General features: G+C 42.0%; 1 protein-coding gene across 1 annotated transcript; it reads left to right on the top strand.

The window, feature by feature from the left end:
* The first annotated feature begins 19 nt into the window (after nt 1–19).
* rhoab (ras homolog gene family, member Ab) lies at nt 20–14,058 on the top strand. Its single transcript, XM_030422795.1, has 5 exons — nt 20–176; nt 7,673–7,830; nt 9,461–9,581; nt 10,725–10,855; nt 11,163–14,058. The coding sequence occupies exons 2-5, from the start codon at nt 7,675–7,677 to the stop codon at nt 11,334–11,336; spliced, it is 582 nt and encodes a 193-aa protein (XP_030278655.1). The 5' UTR covers nt 20–176; nt 7,673–7,674; the 3' UTR covers nt 11,337–14,058.
* Nucleotides 14,059–15,522: the final 1,464 nt, after the last annotated feature.

The following is a 15,522-nucleotide window of genomic DNA, read 5'->3' as shown; positions in this document are numbered from 1 at the left end:
GTGCCCGACACCCCCAGCTACAAACTACAAACCCTGGCGGCGCGCTCCCGTCCCCTAATTCATTGTATCAGATTGAGACGGGAGGAAGCAGCAGCGAGCGACTCGACTGGTCGGCGAAGCAACTCTGCTCCGGGAAACACTGAAGAAAACCCAACCGCTCACCACATAAACTGCAGGTAAACTACTTTCTGGACTACCAGAGCGCCGTGGAGTGCCACTTCCTCCGTGCTGCGCAGTTTAAAAGCGGATAGGGTTATTGTAAAAGTTGTCCGGAGCTTTGAGAGGCCGTGGTGTCAAAGCTAAAAAGCTAGCGAGGTTAGCTAACGGTAGCTAAGTTAGCTTTCCCCCAACCGACCTCAATTTCAACGCCGCTTCCGCAGTTGCCACTCAGTTGCGCTGAGGAGAAAACTGCCGTATTCTCAGTGTAGGAACTCCTAAAACCGAGACACCTCGTTCAGACTGTAACGTGGGCTTTTGATAAACTGTGAAAACTTAAGTATTGCTTATAAACGGAACCGTAAAAACTGGTCTGGATTGGCAGGAGCCAAACAATGAGGCTTTTTTTCCTGACCAGGCGGCTTCCTAACGGCTCACTTCTTGAATGGCTGTTCCTGGTATTTTAACGTTGGTTGATTTTTTTCTCTCGCTAAGTTAACCTGTTAAAATTGCTGATTTCAAATGAACCACTGGGACGCTTTATTTCAACACTAAGCCTGTATTTTGTGGGGTTTACCACATGTCAGTGACAATAGAGTAATGTTACAGTGCTCCTACTTGAGGGGGATTTCAAGTTTCACGCTTTGCTAATGTGAGGTTTTGTCATGTAACGTTACAGTGTTTGCTTATGAGAAGTCACATGTTTAAAATGTGTGGGTCTCTCTTGGTGTGTGTCGTTTGGATCGGGGCCACCCACCCATTCTCCCACTGCGGACACACTAGCCATCTGTTGCCTCTGTGATGACGCCATCTTTCTGGTGACCCACCCAGCAGCTAGCTGGTTTAAAAACAATGTTTGACCAATGACTGGGAGCTTTCACTGGCAAGACACACAACTTTTCTGTGCGTTGGCTGCGGTGGCTAGTAGATCACACAAAGTACTAGTTTAAAGAGAAAAAAGCCATACAAGTGTAAAATTTTCTGACACCCAGGACTGGATGAATCATGGATCTATCATCGTATTGTTATTAAACATGACTGATGGTGTGACAATTTTCTACGTGTATGTAGATCAACATTAAATCAAAGGTAGATGCATGTATAGATTTAGGGACACATAGAGTAATCCACCGAATTGTATTTTTCATTTTACCCTGAAAGTCCTTAGAATATTTGTTCCTTCAGCTGCATAGGGTAGGGAAAGACACTTTGACAGATGGTGAGGCAGGTTTTATTCCTGGGTTTACACATTGTCATCCTTGAAGCTGTTTATCAAAAAGTAGTGCCCTCTCCTCCACTGCAATGTAATCACAGTACAGTGATATCAATATTTTATCCATTAATTGACCAGATGATCAATTTGGACTAAACGTCCCTTAATAGACATGGGCATCTTCATGATAGATTGATGGATGCCTGTCACTTTGATGACAAAGGGAACTTTGTACATCTGGCTGGTGGTAATTACCTATTAAGCATATTATGTACATTGGCTAGCTGTGTAGTGTTGTTTTTTCTCAAGGGTTATGTGCGCAATATGTGTATTTTTTTAGTTCTTTAAGTATTTGATTGTGAAACAGAGCGTGTTGTAATCCATGAAAATGTAAATTAATTGTGTCCCTACAATTACTTCCAAACAGGTCACTTTAAAATTTGATTTGCAATTGGTGCGGATAGTGTTTTCTGTGCAACAGTCGCTCATATTCTTATTTAAGTTATTTAAAATTATATTAGAAGTAGTGAAGTATGCAGTATGATATGATGTGCTCATTAATAATCTTGTGTTTATTGAGGCATCAGATCTAGCATTGATTATTACGCAGATGGTTTGAATGGGTCTTGCTGAATTTGTCTTCTTGGCTCTGAAGACTGCTTTAATATGACCAGTAAAAAAAAAAAAAAAACAAGATCCCTGACATGCTCTTGAGCACACACACGTTATAGCTGTCATCTTCAGCATGTGTGTTAGACTGTTGTTTCAATAATGGAACAGCTCTATTAGTGTCCACAGATCACGAACCCATCTCAAGGGATATGTTCATGCTGTGTTTTTCATAATGTGTGCCGCACACATTGGTAAAAAAAAAATCATCTGTTCTCGTCCTAATAATAGACTAAATTAAGTTTCACCGCCCACTGAAATGCATGTCAGGTGTCAGAGGAGAAATATTTGCCAAGTTTCTGTCGGAAACTGAAATATTCATCAGCCGGCAGCCAGTCAACCATCATTAAGCTGGGGCTAATTTTCCATGCTGAAGACTGCGTGGGGTATTTCCTGGCTTAAACACACACTGGCTTTTAGATGTAACTGTTGCTTGTGTGGGGTTTTCTAAAGGACATGCTGATGAATCATGCAGCACACAGTAACCATTTTAATAATGCATTTAAAGCTGTGTCATACTAGGAAACGATGCAGAACAAACGGTTTCAATTAACATGTTATTTGTCAGCAAAAACACTTCAGAATAGGTTTGTGTTTGATGAAAAGTGGTTGTGTTGACACATGAGTGAGTTTGATCAGCTGGCCTGCTGTCAAAAGTATTGGCAGTTTGAGTTTGATGGGATGGCAGTTTACAGGATACTTAACCATCCTCAAAGTGGAGACTAGATTGAAAGATATGAACAATATCAAACAGTCTGTTAGTTTTTCTAAAAAGAATGTTTAGTCAGGAGAGTTAAAGGACCTGCTTTGTCAAATTAGGATCTTCAGTTATTTAAAAGGATCACAATACATTCTAGCTCTGTGTTGGTTTTGCATGAATTGAACATTCCTGTTGGGAACGTCCATTGTTGAAATGAATCTCAGAATTTGACAAAAAGGCTTACCCCTGCTGCCAGCTGTCGTCCTTCTATTTTTGTTGACAGTGTTTATCACAGGAGCGCTCCCTGTTGCTCTCTGCATCAATCCCTCGCTGTTAATTTGATCCTGTTGGGTTTATCCTCATCTCTCTCCTTATCCCTTGTTTGTCTGTCTCTTAATTTCATGTCATGGTCTGTTGGCTAATATGCAGATGGAGCAGAGATTTGCACATGTTGCACGTTTCTTATTACCTACCTGGATTATAATTGATTGGTGGAGCACGTCAGGTTTGTTGTTAGTGGCGCAATCAACATAGCTTGCACAGTAAGCCCCTTTTTCTTGGCATTTGTAGAACATTTTAAAACAAAAAGGTGACAGTTTGAAAATCAGCCATAAATGTGGTTATCCTCAGGCTATAGTTGATGTTACATCATTTCCATCAATTCATACATGCACCACTTCAAATGCTCGACAGCTCTGTTTAATTTTTGTACTGGGTGTTTGCCAAAGTGTCTGGCAAGTATGACTAATGCATTAGCAGTAGTCCAAGATGATGATGTGTGTGGTTTGTGGTAATTTCACAGTCTGTTTGTAGGTACCATTTAGATTCAGCTCATGGTTTTGCATAACCTCCTGTTCATACATTGTTTAAAAACATGGCCTCTGATCAACCTGAAGCACACCAGTGAGCAGGACATGTACATATTCAGCTCATGTTGGGCAGGTATGGGTCTGCCCGATCTGTCCAAAAAAACTAAGTATAATTGTTATGGAGTTTTACCTGGTGTATATGATGTATTCAGTTTTTCATCCTAATGTTGCTCTGAAGGCTACCTTCAAGCTGAGAAAACAGTTTCCCAACACCAGCCAAAGAAGCAAACATATCAACTCTCACATCCCTGCCAGGCCCATGTTCGATCTTAAATGGTGTTTCTCTCCTCATCACATGTCCACAACTGAGCTGTTGTTTTTTTTTTGTAATACCCCTTTTCTGTGGAATGGTGTCAATGTTTCTGCTTCATACATTACAACACATTTCCTGGACACAAGAGTCAAGTTGCTGTAGTCTGTTTGCTAGTGAACAGCATTGAATCAGCATAAGTTTATTCTGGTTCAATTTGCTCAGCCCAAAATTATGTTCCTGTTGACCACTTCATCAGTCATTATTCTACAACCGTAGCATTTGCATCAGAGTATCCGCTGGGTTTCCACCATTGTATGTTACTGTGTTCTTTTGAAGTTAGTTCAGACACAACAGTCTCCACCGCTAATGGGGATTTTCCTGTTGTGTTGCCACTTTTATGCACATCGTGTCCTTTCTGTTGTGTTTTGTTTTGATTATGCCCCTATGAAGTGTTTTCCTGCATCTATTTTGGCAGCAGAAAAGTTCACATACTAACATGGGATTTTATAGTTTGTGTAATGGCGGGTACACACTACAGGATTTTCCAAACCTTCACAGATTAGGAGACCACACACTTGATGATAACAAAAGACAGATCGTACAATCTCGATCTCGATCGATCTTTCTCTGCTGATCTTATAGTGTGCGGTGTTCTCCGTAGTGCACACCACACACTAACCGATTCTTCAGCAGAGTATCAGGTTCTTCACGCGCAATATTGCAAATCTCGCGTGGTCAAACGTGACTTTAGTGTAAACAAACATGGCGGATGAACCGGAAGATGCAGTGGTGGTTGTTTTAGGCCCATTACTGGCTGAAAAAGTCATGGAGACGGCGAGAGTGTGGGCTGTATGCGTTACAGCGCGAGTTGGAGGTGAGTAAAAATTGTCAGAAGTATTACAGATAGCTTCGAGAGCAGCGCTGTGCGCTCTGGCCCCCAGTTCTGCGGGTAACCATGGTAACAGGTAAATAAAAGGCTGACGGAGAAACACAGCTGACTCAGCTCACGTCTTGATTGGCTGTTGGTCCGGTACACGTGACATCACACGCTGTGCGTGCTCGGCTCCGCTCGGAACACCCCACACACTATAGGATTTCTAGTCGCAAATATTAAACATGTTCATTATTTACGATCTTTCCTTCCGACGCCTTCCGAGAGGATCTGACCGGACAAAATCACTCTTAACACACCCCACACCACAGGCAAATCCGACACAATGTCCTTTGCAAACATCAGATAATCGGGCCTTTGCTGGCTTTGATCGTAAGGGGGAAATCGGGACAAAAATCGGCCCGATTATCCTGTAGTGTGTACCCCCCTTAAGTCTCTCCTTTTCTGCCTCAAGAATCTTACTGGCTGTTAATCAGTTCTAATAATTGCCCTTATTAACTGGGCACAGGCAACGAGGCATGATTTGTTGAAAGGAGGGCACATTGTTATTTACCCCGTTTCAGCCGCAGGTCAACTGTTTGAAACATTGACCATACACCCATCTCCAGGCTACAACTGCCCCCATTTTTGTCTTTTTCTTTTTGCTCAAGTCATGGAGTGAATCTTTTTTGACACGGCTGTCCTACTTAGAGTACTCATCTACCATTTATAGGATGCTTGCAGCACCTCGCAGTGCTTTGGTGCATTTCAGGGTCAGAAAGTAATGAGACTCTGGGCAAAAAAAGGCTGGTTAATTTGAAAGTTGATTTTATTAGTGAACAATAACTGACAAGAACCATTAGAGTACTTAAGCAGCTCATTTAGTTGTCGTCATTTGAATATAAATATAAATGCAGCAGTATGCTTGATGGGTCACTGCAAGTGTTTTGTGTGAGAATATGTTGCTGTGGAAGCATATCAAAATGTGCTGTGATTTAGAAAAAGGCAGTCAGAAGGCGAAGAAAATGTTTTTGTAGCTGAACATGCAGGTTGCATACAAACTGCTGTATGGACAAGAAAAACCCAAAGGGAAGTAAGAGAGACTATTCGGGCAAGATACCATCTTCTTATGCAAGACCTGGATTGAAACTCATTTTAGCAAATTCTTGACAGCAACATGGCGATTATTATTTAGTTCAGTAACACATTTCTCCAAAGTGACCACAGTACCCAAGATCTGTGGTCAAAAGTATAAGGGGAATTGAACACTAACCAGGGCTGTGGCAATGCCACGTTACAGCTCCAGAAATGCTGCAGCTCAGCTGATGGATTCAGAAAGAACAGGAGAGCTGTCGGGGAGTTTGCTCTACACCACGCCTCCAGCTGACTCACTGTGATGGAGATAGCAGGGTACAGAACTGTGATTGACACAGCACAGTGCTACACCTTCTCGGATCAAGGAGGAAATAACCCGTCAGGGAATGATTTATTACCATCTTTAACTGAGGTCCTGCTGTCTTTGCACAACTAGTAGTACACAGTATATGCACTGTGTTAGTGTGGAAGTTATGTCTCTGCGGCACGGCCATCAGGACAAATGGGGTTCGTTTGATGTGTGCTTGGTGAATAAAGTGATTGTGTCTCTATTTCCACACCCAACAACTAGATCAGCTTGGACACAGTTCCTGTTCATGTATGAAGGGAAATTGCTGTTTTCCGGTTTGACGTTTTGATCCCGCTCTGTTTGTTAAATGAGACTGTAATTCTGGTCAATATCAATAATTTATACATGGGTCCAGTTCAATTGAAAATCCACAATATTTTCACATAGTTCCTGTATTTGTGACTTCCTGTAGATCGTCCTTTCCCAATATGGTGCTGCTCTCAGCCAGTGACACAAGACTATATGACACACATTTGCCCCAACTTCCCCTAACTCAGTTGGTCAAGCTATTTTTCCCACTCATAAGTTGACACGTCTGCCATGTTCTGCAATGAATTACTGGAATCCTCTACTACGTTTTACTTCCTGGTAGCTCACATCTTGTTGCGCTTTGCAGCAATGACTCCTTTATGTTCAGCACTGTATGTTTTGTAAGGACGTGGAAAGAGTCTGTAGTGCAGGGACATGTGCAAAATCACAGAACCCCATCCCCATAGTACTCTACTCACTTTGTACCCTGATGTTGGCAGACTTAACAATTATGCTATAATAACTAGACAATGATGATCAGGTTTATTGGATGACACAGGTTCAGTCTCCCAGACAAGACGGGGGATAATGGAGGATCTTTGCTTAAATTTTTCTAAACTCTTAGTTTTTTTTGATAATTTCACAGTCTGGTTTGGAGGTGCTACTTTGTAGTGAGCTAGCTGAACTGTAGCGGACATCCGTCAGTAAGTCTTTAACGTGATATATAGCCAGCTTGCCGGATGTTTGTGTGATTTCAGGTTTCCATTTACACATATGGTCCTCAGCCTTTTTTGCTCACAAGTCTCCAGATATGAAGTGATTTACTGCCCTTGCCAGGCTAGGTATGCCTCCAGGTTTGCAGAACTTCCTCATTTCAGGGAAATGGCATTAATCACAAACATGAAGACCCTTACATATCTGTCTAGGAAAGGTTTTTGTAAGAATCCATTAATCATTTCACAGAGCCCCCACAGGCTGAGAACTGCTTTTTTCCAGTTCTGTGGTTAAATGTGTTAAGAATAGTGTTGCATGGTGCAAGTGCACTCTGCATCACTATCCACCACACACACTTGCTTTCATGCCATGTCCACATAGTTTGTTGCATATATTCACCAAATGATCACAAATATGCGTGGCCTTGCATAGTATAATGCCCTGCCGTAAAAGCTGCACTTCTGATTCTACTTCGTCATTTGCATGTGGCTCCTTGATTCTGAATTCTCCATCCTCTACTGTGTCTTCCTGCAGGGATGGCAGCCATCCGTAAGAAGCTGGTGATAGTGGGGGATGGAGCTTGTGGGAAGACCTGTCTTCTGATTGTCTTCAGCAAGGACCAGTTCCCTGAGGTCTACGTCCCCACCGTGTTCGAGAACTACGTCGCTGACATAGAAGTCGACTGCAAACAGGTGAGACAACTGCAGTGACCTTGTGTGTTTCTATCTTTCCTGTTTAATTTGTCTCTAGGTAGATGGATTGATCCAAACTTGAGTGACGTGTAAAGCTGTTGCACAATCCGACACTGAATATTTAAAATATATAAATAAAAATCCATAGAGAAATTACACCTTTTTCTGACAGTGTTGAGTAATGTACTTGGGTTTGCTAGCTGTCACAACACATCTATGCTACTTTTAGTCTCAGCAATGGTTCTTTTGCTAGTATCAGAGCTAATTTTGTTCCCTGGGTGCTTAATCATTCTCAAAGCTTTAATTCTACCTTCCAGGCTAAATGAGCAAGTGTTGATGAAACTCTGCCGATCCATTTTCACATCTTCTCTCACATTGCAGCCTTCATCTGCTCAGTCTGGTCTTTTTCTACAGATTTCACTGTCTGAGCTTAGTCATAAGTCTTCAGATTGATAGTCAAAGTTTTTTTTTTTTAGGTGCGTTTGTCTGTGGTTTATATTAAATACAGCTAGTTGCTATGATGGCTCACACTAACCAGGGGTATAGTTGTCTATATCTTATGTAGATACAGATGCACATACTGAGGTCAGTGTTTGTCTTTGATTCAGAAGGATAAAATGTCCTGAAACTATATTCTCCTCTGCACCCCTTTTTACTTGTATGCGTGCCACTGTGTAAAACTGCAGCACCCACCTAGCCTAACTCATCAGTCATAAACCCTCACGACCTCATTCTGGGTTAATGGGATTCTGGGACATTGAGTCTTTATTGGCTGGTTGGATATCTGTGCTGCTTAGGAGGACTCGGGCGACTTCTTGTCAAGTGTCATACTTTTCTAAACATCTTGATCTGGTTTCCTTTCTCTCTTTAGCTCTGCAGTCTGCTCTGAGACATTTTTATATGTCACTGTCACATTTTGTACAATCAGGGCTTTAGTGCAGTGTACCAGAGTATTTATTAGATATGAACAATTTGCTAATTTGACAGTAGAAAGAAGGTCACACATGGCAGTTTCACCAACAGCCAAATCTCTGCAATAACGGGGTACTGATGCTAAAACAGATGTATTTTTTTATTTTTTATTTTTTATTTGTGAGTCAGTAATACAGTTTCTTACCAATGCACTGATGTGTCTCTATATTTATTGGATGAGTTTAAAAATGCTGTCAGGATATTGGCCGGAGCACTAAAATCACACTTAAACTGTATTTTCATTCAAACATTGTCTTGATGTGAAAGAAAATCCTCAAAATTATAAATTAGGTTGCCAAAGCCTTTAACATCTTATCAGCATTAGAGATGAATCCACCTCAAGTTTAATTCTTTGCTTTATACATTTTATACTTATAATTATTTCGCTATTATGATGCACTTATTTCTCTCTGAGTAATGGAGAGAAAGTAGTAAATTAGACTGTCTATTTTATAGATCCTGTTGATGATGATTTCTGCTGCAGTCCATGTTTATTATCTCATTTATTTGTTGGCTTCAATGAGAAAGTTGTGTTGGTCAGAACCGACATGGTGCATTAACTTCTCTTCCTCTCTTCTTTCTTTCTCACTCCCCTTCTTTCCATATTCCTTCGTCCTTCTTCCTTGCCCTCTCTACCCACGATGCCTCTGTGTGTCAGGTGGAGTTGGCTCTCTGGGATACAGCGGGTCAGGAGGACTATGACAGGCTGAGACCTCTCTCCTATCCAGACACTGACGTCATCCTCATGTGCTTCTCCATAGACAGCCCTGACAGCTTGGGTGAGTACCAACCACACACACTCTGACACACATGGACAGACAGACACCTACACACACATTCAACATAAAATACCGTGTCGTTGTTTTTCCTTTGCACATTTCCATCTCTCCGTTGTCATAAGTTATTTCTGGGGTCTGTAGAGTGTGTGTGTGGTCATCCTGTTGTGGCTCTTAATACCACTTTTAGAGAAAGAGCTTACATTTACACAAACGCACCGACACAGAGACTAATCAGTTGTCATGCAGTGGCATGCAGCCATGCTGTAAACCAACATGTCATGGTGTTTCTGTCATGATGATTATGAACAGCACTTCGCTGATCATATGGAAATGGCTTTGCATAAAACAAGGCGATAAAAGCTGCAGATAATTAAGTGCCGGACATGAATTAAGCAGGATTAAATGAGAGGAAGTCCCAGTTGTAATAAAACAAAGGCTCATTGTACAAGAGCTTGTAAATTGGCTTACATGAGCTTTCTTGAGACTTGACTTTTCTGCTTAAAGCACGTTTTTGCTGACAAAGGTTTTTTTTTAATAAACCTGATGCTCAGTGGAGATATAAAACTAATCTTTCTGTTTTCCCTCATCTTCATTGGCAGATGTAGCTTTGCAGTGACTCACATTTTAAATTAAATTGCTCTGTAAATGTTAGTCTAATCAAAATTCTGGCATCCTGTGATTTAACCTGTTAACGAATTCCCAGATAAGGTTAATTGCTGCAGCACTGCATGGCTTTTATGAAAGTGTTCCATTGTCAGTTTCTGAAGGAATACCGGTCTATCATCATAGACCACTGTCAGTTATTCACTTCGCTATTGGAATTTCCTGTTTTGTTTTCTTGTGAGGAAAGTGAGACATATGCAGAGAGGCACAGAAAGATGAACCATTGCAAGGCTGAATGAACTTCGTGCAGTACGAAACGGAAATTATGCAAATAATGTCACCTTCGCTTAATTGAGCTGTGGTGGTTGTGCATTGGTTCAAAGCTTATCCTGCAGCAGGGAAAATTAAAGTATGGGAAAGATTCACCACCTCTATAAAAAATGGTCCTGCCTTTAATCTTACAAAGATCTGAAAAATAAAAACTTTCTGGTCAACAATTATTGATCTATTCCTTTTCTCTCTGGTCTTTTTCCTTCACAGAAAACATTCCAGAGAAGTGGACCCCAGAGGTCAAACACTTCTGTCCCAACGTTCCCATCATCCTCGTAGGAAACAAGAAAGACCTGCGCAACGATGAGCACACACGCCGGGAGCTGGCCAAGATGAAGCAGGTACCATAATTCTTCTTTTGATTCTTTGAGGACATGTTGTGACCAGTGACATTTAGACATGTTAATCATGGTGAAGCATTTTAGCAGTGTATTTTATTCATATTAAGCATTTTATTTTTCCAATTTCTGTAATAGGCAGATTAGCTGATGTAAAGTGCATTTAGTAAAATGTATATAGATAACACATTTGCTTGCATTTATAGCATTAGTTAGCCTTATTAGCTAGTTATTCCAGACTTGGGAATATTCAGGGTTAAATTGTATTTGCTCTTTAACCAAATTGTTGTTTTTTCATTTCATCCCATAGGAGCCAGTAAAGTCAGAGGAGGGCCGGGACATGGCCAGCCGGATTGCAGCATTCGGATACATGGAATGCTCTGCTAAGACCAAGGACGGCGTACGGGAAGTGTTTGAGATGGCCACCAGGGCGGCACTGCAGGCCCGCCGTGGCAAGAGGAGCAATAAATGTGTAGTGCTGTAAAATGGCAGACACATTTGGACAGTTTTCACCTGGGGCTACAGTACCCGGGGCTAGGGCTCGGGAGGGACTGAGGGATTACTAGATGGGAGAGGGAGGGAGGGGAGGAAAAGAGTGCAGTAAACGACTACCGCTGTAAAATGGCTGTTTGTTGGACTGAATTTACCCTGGGACTTGGATTTGGGAAGCTTTGATGGAGAGGGGTGGGTGGGTGGATGGATGAATTGGGGGAGGAGGATGCACAGTAAATGACTTCCGCTGTGATCCGTTGGGCTCTTCAGCTGTGGGTTTACCATCGAGGTGGGAAATTATACCATCCACCAGCCAGACGCTGGTACAGATTGTCTTTTCAACAAGCCACTTACACTGATAAAGATCAATAGAAGATCCTGGTCCTTTCTAAAAATCGAACTAACTGATAAGGCATACATTTGCTGGTGAATTATGGGATGTTCCAGTGACCATGTCCGGTGTGGATAACAGAAGGTTTAGTTTCCTGCCTGGATGACTTGACAGATGGATGGGGGCAAACAGGCAGCACAGCAAATGAGAACCACTGTAAACGGCCACCAGTGTACTGTTTATCCCCAGGTGTTCATGCCTGGCATTAGGATGGGGGTGGTGTGGAGTTGGACATGTGAAGGGATGGGACGAATGAAGCACAGTGCGTGACCATGATGAGACTGCACACACCAAACCAGGGGGAAACTTGCCAGCTTACTTGTTAAATGCTGTAGCTACCTGGGTGGGTTATATTAACAGCCCCAAAAGCAGACAAATCACCAGTAAACTGTTATAATCAAGTTCTACCCAAATTGGTGCTTACAGCAGGTTTGATGTTGATTAGATTGCAATGAAGTTCTAGAACAAAAAAAAAACATTTTGGTGGTAAAAAATAAAGCGTTAAAAGCTTGTATTGAGAGAGTTGTTGTATCCATGGAGTTTCGCAAGTCAGGTGCTGTCAGGTGCTCATGGTTGTGTTTTTGTCGTATTATCGGAGCTTGCTTTTCGTCCTTGAATGTGGCTAATCCCGCGCGGTGACAAACACACTGGGCCCAAGTCTTTCTGGGATGTTCTGATACAGCCACCTCATCATGAATGCCAATATTATTTGCTGATGAACTGCTGCTTTTGGCCAGTTTGATTTGACAGAAAACTTGCCCTCAGTGCTGGTTTTTAAGTAATTCAAAGTGGTTCACATCGCCACCCATACTCCAGTTGCTGCTTAAAATATGAGGTATCTTACCACAGCAGTGTTGTAGAGGGTAGTACAAAGATTACTTCCAGAGGGCTGCACATAAAAACTTACCCACATGTTGGTGAATCTTTACTGAGGTCGGTTGGTCTACTTTAGAAAGTGATCAGCTTAAGGTTCCTCAACAAACCCTCTTTGGACTGAATCAGTGGAAGCAGCGGGTGATTTGTAGTCCCACTGGATGACAAAGGTAGCAACCTGCCCTGCATAGTACAACCTGAGCAAACTGTGCCATGGCTCAGCTCCCATCCCTTCCTGTCCCACATAGCTGACGGCTGGTGCTCATCTTCCCCTGGCTTTAGACCAGGACCAAGAACAAGGAGAAGAGAGTATTGTTTACATGCACACCACTGATCTCGTTATTTGGGATGAATGAATACAAATTTTTTTCTTGTGTGTAGGCATGTATAAAGGTCAAATGTAACCAGAACTAGTCAATGTTTGAGAGGGAAAAAAGGTGCCTGGGATACACCGTGTTATCCACATTATACATGTCTGCCTTTATTGGTGAAATGTTGGTACCTGCCTTTTTAAAAGTTGAAAAGACGAACATGACGTGTTTTTTTTTTTTTTTATCCAGAATACTGCGCGTGGAAAATGCCAGAAATGTCAGGTTGGGCAGCCAGATTTTGGGGGAAAACATGCTACATCACTAACTAGCGGAGTGAGAATTAACTGCGTGCTCTGTGTTGGAAGTGTTTTTCATTTTGGGGTATTTTTAAAGGATGGTCAGTCATATTTGGGATTATCAGCCACCAGCCCTCCCTGACACTTCTGTGCGTTTCACTGCCAGATTCGGGCTCTCTCGACAGTGTCGTACCCTCCTGTTCTTCTTCCTGGCCTACAGGGAGGAGCCTGTTCCAGAAACCTAGTCTTGTGTTGTTGTTGTTTTTATACTTTATTTCCTGCTTTAAAAAAAAAAGAAAGAAAAAAAAGTCAAATATGTTGTCTATCAGTATTTAAAATAGGAGGTGGAAGACTAGGGGACTGCTTATGTGTCGTTGCTTTAGTTCATTCTTATGTGCTTTACCTGAAATTTTCTGATGATTTACAATTGGTTGTAACGACCCGTCAATCATCCCTGCCAAATGCTGTTGTTAGGCAGTCAGGAGAAAGGCTGGCCTCTCGGCTGCCTGTCTAGAGCATCGCTAGGACCACATGTGCTGGCTCTTTTTCTGTTTGTTTGTTTTGAACACAAACTTGGCTGAAAAGACAAAAGGAAGAAACAATTGTAAGTCTCCTTATCATGTACAAATCCTTTTTATTTCTACTTTTTATTGTATTTTTAAATCCTGATTTTTGGATGCTGAAACAGTGATGTAAACAAAGGAACAGGAAAACCAAGCTGTATGCAAAGTCTGTAAATATGAAATGTGGGTTTGTTCATACTAGACTACACACACGCACAGGACTGGAAATTGTATTTGTAAACTAGCTTTGGTTTGTGTAATAAATTACTTTCTATAACAAGCAGCTGCTATTCATTGTGGTCTGAGGGGGGCACCAGGGAAGAGCTCTTAGGTTCAGTCAATACACATGAAGTATGAATGGAGTGGTGTGATCAGCTGGCTTTACTGCTTAACATGACACGCAAATAACTGACGTGATGTTATTTAGAAAGCAGCTGAGAGGAAGAAGAGCGACGTTTGAGAGATATTAATGCTCTAATATCGCTTTAAAATAGCCTTTCCCATTAAGAATGGCTCATAAGAACATTTTAAGTTGCAGCTCTGACTACAGATGACCACATGTGAGATGCTATTCTTCTTACCTTATTTGGATAAAGTCCCCAAACATGCTCTTGAGTCATCCGGTCACTGGAAGACTGCTGATATGAATGAGGAAATGAGGAATTAGCACTAAGTGTGGATTCATTGAGCTGACAGCAGGTGTACATAAAGAAGACAGTTGCATAAACAGAAGATTTAGGTTGTCTCAAAATATGGATTTCTTTACTTGAGTGCATTTTAATTAGTTTCTTTCCCCACATCTTAAAGCCGCACCACCACAATCTCAGTTTATCAATCCATTTCCTCCCTAATGTCCTCAGTTGTTTTGCCGATCACGAGTCCTGCTGGACACTCCATAGCAATAAATATGAATAATTGTTAACTAGCGATGCATGTAGTGGTGGGTTTTAAATCTCTGGTGCAGAGCTACAGATCATTGTGGCCATAAAATCCCACAGCAGCCTCATCTGATCATAAAACCAGGGCCAGCATGACTGACTGTCATCCAAACCCCCCAACATCGCTGAGTTAAAGTGCTGGGCTGTGTCCGCAATCACCCACTCATTCCCTACTCCCTAGTCACTACATAGTGAGTCCAACATAGTGGACTATATAGTGAGCTCAACGGCAGAAAGAAAAACAGACTTTCGGACACTACTACGCGCAGTTGAAACGTGAATTGAAACCTCCATGCATTCGTCCGCAGCGCAATGCATGATGGTAAATATTGCTTGGTTAGTGACCATCGGCTGTACACTACTTTTCACGATGCATTGTGGGATACTTTGAATGCACTATATAGGGTATAATATTCCCTACTAGCAGTGGCGGTTCCAGACCAGTTTCAATAGGGGGGCCAAGTTGGGGCCGGCTTTTTTGTTAGGGGGCACACACAACCCAGAAAAAAGGATAAATCCCTCTTTCAGACAAAGCAGTGTTTACAATTTCAGCAATTTTGATTGGGTAGTAAACTGCTGAGACACTTTATTTCTGCCTTTCCTTTCAGAACAAAATCATTGCAAGAAATCTGTCATTGTACTATTAATGCAGACTCCCTGTCAGGGGGGCCACAGGGGGGTCCAGACTCAGAGTTACGGGGGCACTGGCCCCTGTTGCCCCCCCCCCCCTAGAACCGCCCCTGCCCACTAGACATTCGGACAGCACTACAAAATGGCGTAGTTTTTGTAGTTTTGCTGAGGGATTT

Source organism: Sparus aurata, chromosome 7, assembly GCF_900880675.1.
Source record: "Sparus aurata chromosome 7, fSpaAur1.1, whole genome shotgun sequence".
NCBI lineage: Eukaryota > Metazoa > Chordata > Actinopteri > Spariformes > Sparidae > Sparus > Sparus aurata.
The sequence above is the reverse complement of the archived record's forward strand: the minus strand, read 5'-3'. Positions and strand labels throughout refer to the sequence as shown.

What these genes read in the sequence shown, in the direction of transcription:
- rhoab (XM_030422795.1), top strand. Translation starts at nt 7,675, where the DNA reads ATGGCAGCCATCCGTAAGAAGCTGGTGATAGTGGGGGATGGAGCTTGT. An exon ending in TAGAAGTCGACTGCAAACAG is followed by an intron (nt 7,831 to 9,460) that starts GTGAGACAACTG and finishes TCTGTGTGTCAG; the next exon opens with GTGGAGTTGGCTCTCTGGGA. An exon ending in AGCTGGCCAAGATGAAGCAG is followed by an intron (nt 10,856 to 11,162) that starts GTACCATAATTC and finishes TTCATCCCATAG; the next exon opens with GAGCCAGTAAAGTCAGAGGA.